This window comes from Suillus paluster, assembly GCF_016628075.1.
Source record: "Suillus paluster strain FC165 chromosome Unknown EDB91scaffold_714, whole genome shotgun sequence".
NCBI classification, from domain to species: Eukaryota; Fungi; Basidiomycota; class Agaricomycetes; order Boletales; family Suillaceae; genus Suillus; species Suillus paluster.
The window spans coordinates 1-10,632 of NW_024538274.1; the positions used below are offsets into that span (position 1 = coordinate 1).

Genomic DNA, 10,632 nt, shown 5'->3' on the forward strand with positions numbered 1-10,632 from the left:
CACTTGTTTACATAGACTCGCCCATAGGTAGCAAGTCCTGTGTTGGTTGCTCTTCAGCAACTGACACTGGACTATAGGTATAGTACACTCATTAGTTTATACAACACAATAGCAACTGACACTGGACTATAGTCCTGTTCACTCTCATTAGCTCACTTGTGGCTTGGTTCACTTGGTTATTCTAACACAATCCCCTTGGCACAAGTATTTCTCACGCACTCTTGAAAAAATCCTGACATAGTTGGTATGTATTTTCCTCGCCCCATAGCAGTGTATAACCTAACCCCTTCCCAGGTCCCTACCAGTGGTATTAATGAGGCACTGCCATTTGCTGATGTTGATAGTGTTGATGGGGAAGTTGCATCAAACTTGTCTGGGTGCAAGAGAAAGACTTCCCTGGAATGCACCTGTGATCCCACTGACTGGTTGATTGAGAAAACTCTATGGCAACATGTGTGTGTCTACAAATTGTATTGTATATGCACGTCCGCACAAGGGAATAAAGTTGATTGTGAACTTGAACTCTATATTGCATACAAGGTTGAGATAATGTTGAGATTGACTTGAAGTATTTCCATGATGCTATGCAAGAATAGATGAGCTCAGGTAAATTTTCTCCATGCCCACAATAGGGCAATGATAACCTCCACCTGCAGACACGGAGACGAGAGACGTGGTCTTGTCAATGAGCATGTAGGATCATCCTGCAGGAGTGTAGAGAGGTCAAGAGCGGTAGGTGCACGAATGAGGCTCACCAGTTGCACGAGGACAGCGAACCAGGGTGTTATTATGACTAGAGTTCACTGAATGGCAAAGTCATAGGATTGAGCGTGATCGTCTAAGTCTACTACAAGTGTAGAAACAAAGAGGTTAAGTCTAAGGAGTACTTACACTAACTAACCTACTTATATACATATCATTGAAGAGGAGATATCTGAGTATGAAAGAAATCAGCCAATGATAAAAGAGTCGTACGATACTGTGGATGACTGAGCATGACATCATGATATATAAGCGATGGGTCAGACAGTGACTAAATAGAAGCCCAAGATCCGACTGGTACTTCTTTTGGAAGTGAGATTGTTCTAGCCCATGGAGTTGGGGAACCAATTGGAGAAACAACAGGTGATATGTGAAGAGGTGAAGATGTGACAGGAAGTGAAGTCATGTGACCAGTTTGGTAACTAGAAGTAGCCGGAGGAAAGCTGAGGAACGAAAAATGATTTGTATTTGGAATTCATGACATTACCCCCTTTCTAGGATGAGCGTCCTCGCGAATGTAAGATGGTCGGACATTTCTTTATCTCCATTCAAGGAAACTGGGTGTCTGTAGAATTGGAATGATAGAGCTAGCGATTCGATGCAATTTTGGAGCATCAGGATGTGTGGCATGAAATTCGCTGACTAATCTGTTAGAATAACCAAGTGAAGCAAGCCACAAGTGAGCTAATGAGAGTGAACAGGACTATAGTCCAGTGTCAGTTGCTATTGTGTTGTGTAAACTAATGAGTGTACTATACCTATAGTCCAGTGTCAGTTGCTGAAGAGCAACCAACACAGGACTTGCTACCTATGGGCGAGTCTATGTAAACATGTGTAAACACTGCCTAAGTAAGTAAGGAATTCACATCACATGCTAAGTGAGAGTCCAATGGAGGAAGCAACATCATAACACAAATAATTCGCACCATAAGGTGCTCAATCACCACAACTAACATAATCTGGGGGAGTTCTTCAGATTTTCCTCTTTTTCCCATGTTACTTCTTCCAATGGATACCCCTTCCATTTTACTTTGTATTGTAGTTGCTGTTGCCACATTCTGCTGCTTATCATTTCTTCTACTTGATACTCTTCTTCGGATTGGACTATATCTGGGGGTGGACGTATGGGGGTGATTCAAGGCGTTAGTGCGGAAGTTTTGTGGGGTGTGAGTAATCCCACATGAAATACCAGATGAATCTGATATGATTGTGGTAATTTGATCCAGTAGTTTAACTCGCCTATTCATTTGAGTATTTCAAAGGGGCCAAGACGGCAATTCAACAACTTCTGACTTGCGCGCCATTGTTTGATATTTTTAGTGTCTAGCCACACCTTCTGTCCAACTTCCAATATAGGTATGTCTTTTGCTCCATGATCATAGAAACGCCTCATGCAATCATTTGCTATTTCTAGCGTTGCTTTGGCTTCTTTCTGCACTTCTTTCATCTCAGCTACTCTCTCATCGGCTTGAGGAACAGTATTAGAGGAATTAGGAGCAATGATGAATTCGGGGTTATAGTGTCAGAGTCGGTGGTGGTGATGGTGGTGGTTCGAGAGCAAGTGCGCAGGGTTTAGGGTTTCAGGCATGGGACTTTTATCTTCATGGAGTGGCGCAGCTGCGCGGGACTTAGTGAAAAAAGTTGAAAGACTACACTGCGAAAAATATATAAGAAAAAACTCGAAGAAATAGTGATATTTTCGCCGTGAAAATTTCAGAAGGAAAAACAACAACTTTTCACTCATGATTATTTGACTTTATATATCAGATGGCGAATGAATGGTGGATATAAGCCCTGAGATTCTCGCCTCAGATTATCGTCAAATTCTCTTATAATCCCACATTCTCGCCAGTAACTATTTTGCATCAAAGTCTGGTGATTGCCTCTTGTTTTACTTGATCTTGAAAGTCCCTCTCATCAAATCAGCCTGTCATATACCTGATCTGACTGCTCCGATACTGATATCCACTCCACTTTCCAACCCCTCCGCCCCATTCATCCTCCGCTCCGTCCAATCACAAGTCCACATTCCGCCCTACACTTCCGCTCAACCGCTCGACCGGTCCCCTTCCATAACCTCTCCATTCAACTGGAGCTCTTTCCCCTTTTAGATTTATGCCTTCCCTATTGGTACATAGACTCTTACTTCCGGATGACCAGTAATTCCTATTACTGCTCGATCGCTGATCCGACGTGTACATATTGATATCCGCCCCGACTTATGTCTTTGCCTATGTAAAATACTTACAAACTATATCCTTGGTACATAGCTTTACTGCATAGTTATCCTGATCACTGCCTCATACATAGTAGTATATAACATATCATGTACTTAGATACTTTTCCTTAGTCTTAATATTACTTGTCTTCTCGCAGTTACCTCTTGTGGGAATTCTCAGTAGGACCTTGCCTCCTTTGGATTGTCATTCATCTGGACACAGCCCTACTTTTTCTCCTTCATATCCCATATGCCCTTCCTAGATGCTTACTTGACCTTGGTGCTGTGAATGTTCCAGTACTCCTGTGCATAATCTTGGATTGCACAATCAGAGCTGAACTTGCCCATCTGTTCCAAATTGTGGATTCCCTTGTTACAATTCTTATTGAAAATGATAAATCCATACCTTTGCAGTGGTTCTGATACTCTTCTTAACCCACTCTGTTCGGTCATTATAGGCTTCATCCACCATATGAAGAACCTTGATATCTGAAAAGGGTTCATCAGGGACACTATTGCCGCACCACAAGTTGCTCACAGGAGTCAAAATCTTGAGTAATAAGATAATAGTCTCCCTGAAGAATTGTGTTGAGCAGGCTGTTCAAAAAAAAATAAGTGAACTTCATGATACACTTGCTGGAGCATGACTTATGGCTCGTACACGCCCCTGTCACCAAACAACCCAGAGGAGATCTCATTAAGAACTTGTGCAAGAGCAGGAGACTTCTGTTTGACAGGAACAGGCTGGTATATGTGTTGATAATGAAGGTCTTCCACTGCAGGTGTCAAATGTCCAAAGAATACATAAATGTGAGAAGTCATTCATTCCACATCCAACTACTGCTCCACTCCTTCCCTAGTGTTTTCCATCGCATTCTACACCCCAGGAAACCCTTATTCTTGTGTCTGAGCACCATTTGAACTGTTGGAACATTCATTGTGTTGCTTTTGATTAGTTGAACCAAGTGGCTTTGTTGAAAACCCCCTATTGCTCACCCCCACCCCTGTTGCTCCCTGTCCTGTCTATTGCCTTCCTGACCGTCCTGCATCACCCTAGACTCCAGACAATGTGATATCAAGAGGAAGAAGGCAAAGAAGCGCTCCAGGAAGACTCACGGTGCATCAGAGCCAACTGCATTGCCCACTCCCACTTCCTTTCATAGTCCTATCAACTCTACTATCATCAAGTTTGCTGGCACTGCTTGTCTTCGCTTTTTTGACCCTTCCAGCACTATCTGTCCACTCCAAGTTGATGCCACTGTCGACTGGAATGCAGACACAGGTGTCAATTGCATCCCTATCAAGCTAGCTGAGAATGTATTTGTCTATTCTGCTGGTGTTGGCACAGTGGTCTTTAACCCAGTCATTGATGGCAAGAGTGTTAGACCTGTCGAGTTTTCAAGAGTCTTGCATGTCCCTGACCTTCGCAACAACCTGCTCTCTGTCCTCTACCTCACTCACCACAGTGGCTTCCATGTCACCATTGACTCCACCAAGATGTCTTTTCAGTGTCCTGCAGGCACCATGTTGTATGTTACACTCATCAGCAGCAGCAATGCAGCATTCTAAAGATGGCTCCACAGGGTACTATATCCTGCCAACCATGATGAAAAGCCTAGTCTAAGTGCCAACAATTCTATGGAACTCTGCTCTGGAGATGAGAGATTAATTGCACTTGATGGTGGGCTACTATATTCATTCTTTGGACTGTACTGGAGCTGACCCACCAAAACAGTGTTAGAATAACCAAGTGAAGCAAGCCACAAGTGAGCTAATGAGAGTGAACAGGACTATAGTCCAGTGTCAGTTGCTATTGTGTTGTGTAAACTAATGAGTGTACTATACCTATAGTCCAGTGTCAGTTGCTGAAGAGCAACCAACACAGGACTTGCTACCTATGGGCGAGTCTATGTAAACAAGTGTAAACACTGCCTAAGTAAGTAAGGAATTCACATCACATGCTAAGTGAGAGTCCAATAGAGGAAGCAACATCATAACACAAATAACTCGCACCATAAGGTGCTCAATCACCACAACTAACAAACAGAGCTTTTGGAAGGTACTGTCCTCTGTTGGACTGTGATTTGACATTGGGTGGATCTGAATGTAGTATACCCTTTCAAACCTATCTCCCCGCTCAGGTTGACCCATTTAATTGTGAGAATAACTAATTGAGCTAATGAGAGTGAACAGGACTATGGTCCAGTGTCAGTTGCTATTATGTTGTGTAAACTAATAAGTGTACTATACCTATAGTCCCAGTGTCAGTTGCTACAGAGCAACCAACACAGGACTTGCTACTTATGGGCAAGTCTATGTAAACAAGCGCAAACACTACCTAAGTAAGTAAGGAATTCACATCACATGCTAAGTGAGAGTCCAATAGAGTGATCAACATCATAACACAAGAAAACTCGCACCATAAGGTGTTCAATCACCACAAATAACATCACAGTCCAGTGACATCAGCAGTGATCCTACCCTCCACACATGGTGAAGAGATGAGCCCAGCCAGCAGCATGCTGGCTTCGTTACTTTCCAGGCATCAAGCAGATATTTCCGACTTACAAGTTAATGAAGCAGCAGTTGTACCATTTTTTCTGCAGGTGGGTGTGATGAAACATATCCAGCCCTATCAGTCCAAAGAGTTGCATGAGCTTGTGGATTTGCCCAGGCAATCTGATACTTCACTCTGGAGACTCAAGTGCACGGTGACAAAGCACTTCCTGGGGCTCTAACTCTGTGGTGCACCAGTTATTGGTGGCCCCTCGACCATAAGTATTTCAAGCCTTCCCCACCTAACGTAGCTAATGGGTCTGATAGAGGTGAAAAAGGAACCTCAGAAAGATTCAATGTGCCTGCTAGAATGAAGACCCGCATTTCATATGCTTTGGAGGAAGTTCAACCAATATCAATCATTCTCAGATCTATATCAGATTGATATGCAATAGCTGGATCTGTCCCACCTCTGCCGCCATCATCCTCTAAGTATTGGCTTACCTTAAATGAAGAACAGCTGAAGGCTGGCCTCTCACTCATGGATCTCCTGCAGAATGCGCTGGTGGATGATGCAAGCCTACAGGAAAACATTTCATCCCTGCTCAATGCTGTTTACATACCCAGGAACACCCTTCAAATGTTTGCCAACAGCTATGTCAACCCCAACCATAGCCTATATATGCTTGCGGTCAGTCCACCCAGATGGAGGATTTGAGTCTCCTACCTTGCTTACATTGTAGCATGTCAAGACCCAATTTGGGATCCGCCTGCATGTCTGGGGTTCATTAACCAGGAGTACCAAGCCTTTGTGGCAAAAACAATTTCATCCAGAAGAATGATGCTATCAAAAATGGGAGGTAAGGTGCAGGTGCAAAGGAAGCAGAATGGTTGGTGTGCTCTGACAATGAACTTGTGCTTGCTCTCCATTATCTGTCTGTCCTCTGACCAGTTTGTGTTTGAAAACTGACCATGTGTGCTACTGTCCAACAGACAACTGAAGTCGGCGTCATCATGGTCACCACCCTCTCTAGTTCGATGGCATCTGCCATGAATACCCCCACCTTCTTCAGTGCCCAGCCACCCTCCTACTTGGGAGATGTTGCCCACCACATGAGCTCCCCCCTCTGGTGGCTGCATTATGAACTTCAAGTTGGAGGTGAGCTTGCTGTTAGTTGTGGTGATTGAGCACCTTATGGTGCGAGTTATTTGCCTTATATTATAACCTATTGCTCCAGACTTGTCTGCATTGCCAGACTTGACTTACATACCTTATTAAGCTGTGTTTACATTTGTTTACATATCTTCGACTGTAGGTAGTGAGTCTAGTGGTCAGGTGTTCCTCAGCAACTGACACTGGACTCTAGTCCTGTTAACTGTCATTAGCTCACTTGTGCCTTGGTCTTTCAGTGATTTCTAACAGGTTATGAGCCCCTGCGCTTTAAGGACCTCAAGTCATTCATTCCTCATCCAACTGCTGCTCCACTCCTTCCCTAGTGTATTCCATCGCATTCTACGCCCCAGGAAACCCTTATCTTTGTGTCTGAGCACCATTTGGACTGTTGGAACACCCATTATGTTGCTTTGAGTAGTTCAACCAAGTGGCTTTGTTGAAATTTTCCATAGCCCCTTTTGGTCATCTACCCCCTGTCCCTCCACTCCCACCCCTGTCGCTCCCTGTCCTGTCCATTGCTTTCCTGAACGTCCTGCATCATCCTAGACCGCCCTACTTGCCACCCAATCCCTTGCTATGTCACCCATGACTATCACTCAACTCAGCTCTTCCAACTATCTTATCTGGAGATCAGAGATGGAGTCTTACCTGCGCTCCAAGGGCTTGTGGCTGCTTGCAGTGGCTCTGAGAAGCGTCCTGCAGACTCACAGCCTGAGGCACAGGCTGTATGGGACCTTAAGGCTGACCAAGCTGCTGGGGAACTCTATCTGGCTTGCCCAGTGGAGATGATGGTCCCAGATTTGATGCTATTGAAGATCATCCTGTGCTTATCTGGTCTACCCTTGCCTCCCTGTACTCTAGACAGCGTCGTAGCAGGAGGAAGAAGACAAGAAGCTCTCCAGGAAGACTCAGAGTCTCACAGACCCCACTGCATCGCCCTCTCCCACTTCCTTTCCTATTCCTATCAACTCTGCTATCATTGAGTTTGCTGGCACTGCTTGTCTTCGCTCTTTTGACCCCTTCAAGCACTATCTGTCCCTTCAACTTGATGCTACTGTCGACTGGAATGCAGACCACAGGTGCCACCATCCCCACATGACCCCCTCATCGTCACTGGCTTCGCAATACACTCCCAATCGCCATCCCTATCAAGCTAGCTGACAACACCTTTGTCTACTCTGCTGGTGTTGGCACTGTGGTCTTCAACCCAGTCATTGATGGCAAGAGCGTTAGACCTGTACGAGTTTTCAAGAGTCTTGCATGTCCCTGACCTTCGCAACAACCTGCTCTCTGTGCTCTACCTCACTCGCCACAGTGGATTCCATGTCACCATTGACTCCACCAAGATGTCATTTCAGCGTCCCTGCAGGCACCACATTGTTGGTTGCACCCATCAGCAGCAGCAATGCAGCCATTCTTAGATGGCTCCCACCATCCCTCTCTCTGAATATGCCTCTGCAGCGACCACTCTACCTCTGGACTTGGACCTATGGCACAGGAGACTCGCCCCACCATCACTTAGCAGGTGTCAAGAAGCTTATTGATTCATGACATGGTCACTGGACTCAAGCTAGATTCAAGAAAATGCCAGATCCCATCTGTGAGACATGCTTAGCTGGCAAGATGCATGCAAACCCATTCCCCTCATCTCAATGGCGTGCTACTAGACCTCTGGAGCTTTGTCCACACGATGTGCATAAGGTCCCCTTACCCCAGCTTTCTCTGGCTATCGCTATTGGGTCAAGTTCATCGACGACTTCTCTCGATTTCGCTTTTGTGCTCCCTATTAAGCTAGTCTGATGTCTTTGAGGCTTTCAAGACATTCAAGGCCTATGCTGAGAACCAGTCAGAGAGGAAAGCTAAAGATCCTCAGAGATGACAAGGGAGGGGAGTACATGAGCAATGCCTTCATTGAATTCACCACCCAGTGTGGCATTGAGAGGCAGCACACTGTTCGTGCTAGACCACAGCAGAATGGGGTTGCTGAGAGAGCTAACAGAGTCCTCTCTGAGCGACTCACTGCTATGCTGGACGAGTCTGGGCTTCCCAAGGCCTTCTGGGGCGAGTGTCTTGCTGCTCTGGTCCATGTCTGGAACAGATGCCCTATGAAGCTGTAGACAGCGCTACCCCTATGAGCTGTGGCATGGTAATAAGCCTGATGTCTCACATCTTCGAGTTTGGGGATGCACTGCCTATGTGCACGTCCAGAGGGACAAGAGAGATGGACTTGGCTCCCACATGGAAAAGTGCGTCTTCATTGGCTACCCTGCTGGCTACAAGGGCTGGAAGTTCTACAACCCCACCTCCAAGAAGACAATCATATGTGTAGACCAGCTGGAATGAAGGTCATTGGCTCCAAGTGGATATTCAAGGTGAAAGGCAATGCTGATGGCTCTATTGAGCGCTACAAGGGCAGACTTGTTGCCAAGGGCTACAACCAGCATCCTGGCTTTGACTATGTCGAAATATTTGCTCCAACTGTGCGTATGCCCACCATTCGTGTTGTCCTTGCTATGGCTGCCATCCATGACCTCCACCTTCGCTCCATCGACATCTCACATGCCTATCTCAATGGGGAGATGGACTGTGACGTCTACATGGAACAACCTGAAGGCTTTGCTGAAGGTGATCCCAAGAAGATGGTCTGCCTTCTTCAGAAGAGCATCTATGGAACCAAGCAAGGTGGCAATCGCTGGAACAAGAAAATGCGCTCTGTTCTGAGTCTATTGGATTCACCCAGTCCTACTCTGATGCCAGCATCTATATCTATGTCAAGGGTGAAGTCAGGATCATCTTGCCTGTCTTTGTTGATGACATGACCTTTGCATCGAAGTCTGCTTCTGCAATTGATCAGATCATCAAGGACTTGTCTCAGCACTTCAAGCTTCGAGACTTGGGCCCTACCACCCAGCTTCTAGGCATCAAGATTGACAGGGATCGCTCCAAGCACTCCATCACCATCTCCCAGCACCAGTACTGCCTTGACATCCTTGATCGCTTCAGCATGGCTGATTGCAAGCCTGTCTCCACTCCCATGCAGCCCAATCTTCGACTCACTCGTGCTCAGTGTCCCCAGACTGCTGATGAGACTCAGGACATGCGATCCACTCCTTACCTTGAAGCTGTGGGTGCTCTGATGTATCTTGCCACCACCACCAGACCAGACATTGCCTACGCTGTTGGCTGTTTAGCTCGATTCAACTCCAACCCTGGCCCTGCCCATTGGCAAGCTGTCAAGCACCTGCTTCGCTATCTGAAGGGCACTGCAGACTACTCCATCACCTATGCTCCTGATCCCAATTCCATCGAACTCTTCTCCACATTCTCTGATGCTGATCATGGTGGATGCAAAGACACTGGTCGCTCCACTGGTGGCTACCTGGTCAAGATTGGCCTTGGTGCTGTCTCCTGGTCGTCGAAGCTTCAAAGCATTGTGGCCTTGTCCACCACTGAAGCTGAGTACATGGCTGCAGTTGAGGCAGGCAAGGAGATCCGCTGGATGCGAAATCTCTTGTTTGAGATGGGCTTCCCTGCCACTGCACCCTCTGTCCTTAGGATCGACAACCAGAGCGCCATCTCTGTGGCCAAGCACCCAGAGCACCATGGTCGGATGAAGCAGCTTGATCTCAGCTGGTATTGGCTTCGAGATGTGGTGCACAAGGAGATTATTGCACCAGTGTTTGTGCCCACTGCTGACCAGCCAGCTGACATCCTGACCAAGGCATTGGCTCGACCCAAGGTGCAGTTGTTCTGCCAGATGATGGGACTGAGTAGCTTGAGGGGGAGCTGAGATGTGTAGAGGTGCACAATCAGGGGGAGTGTTAGTTGTGGTGATTGAGCACCTTATGGTGCGAGTTATTTGTGTTATGATGTTGCTTCCTCTATTGGACTCTCACTTAGCATGTGATGTGAATTCCTTACTTACTTAGGCAGTGTTTACACTTGTTTACATAGACTCGCCCATAGGTAGCAAGTCCTGTGT

General features: G+C 46.3%; 1 protein-coding gene across 1 annotated transcript; it reads right to left on the bottom strand.

The window, feature by feature from the left end:
• Nucleotides 1–3,253: 3,253 nt before the first annotated feature.
• Nucleotides 3,254–3,781, bottom strand: EDB91DRAFT_1036754 (glycosyl transferase; the record flags this gene model as incomplete). Its single annotated transcript, XM_041312819.1, has 4 exons — nucleotides 3,254–3,328; nucleotides 3,387–3,469; nucleotides 3,519–3,577; nucleotides 3,642–3,781. Coding segments are annotated over 4 exons (357 nt in total), but the record flags the coding sequence as incomplete, so codon positions are not given.
• Nucleotides 3,782–10,632: the final 6,851 nt, after the last annotated feature.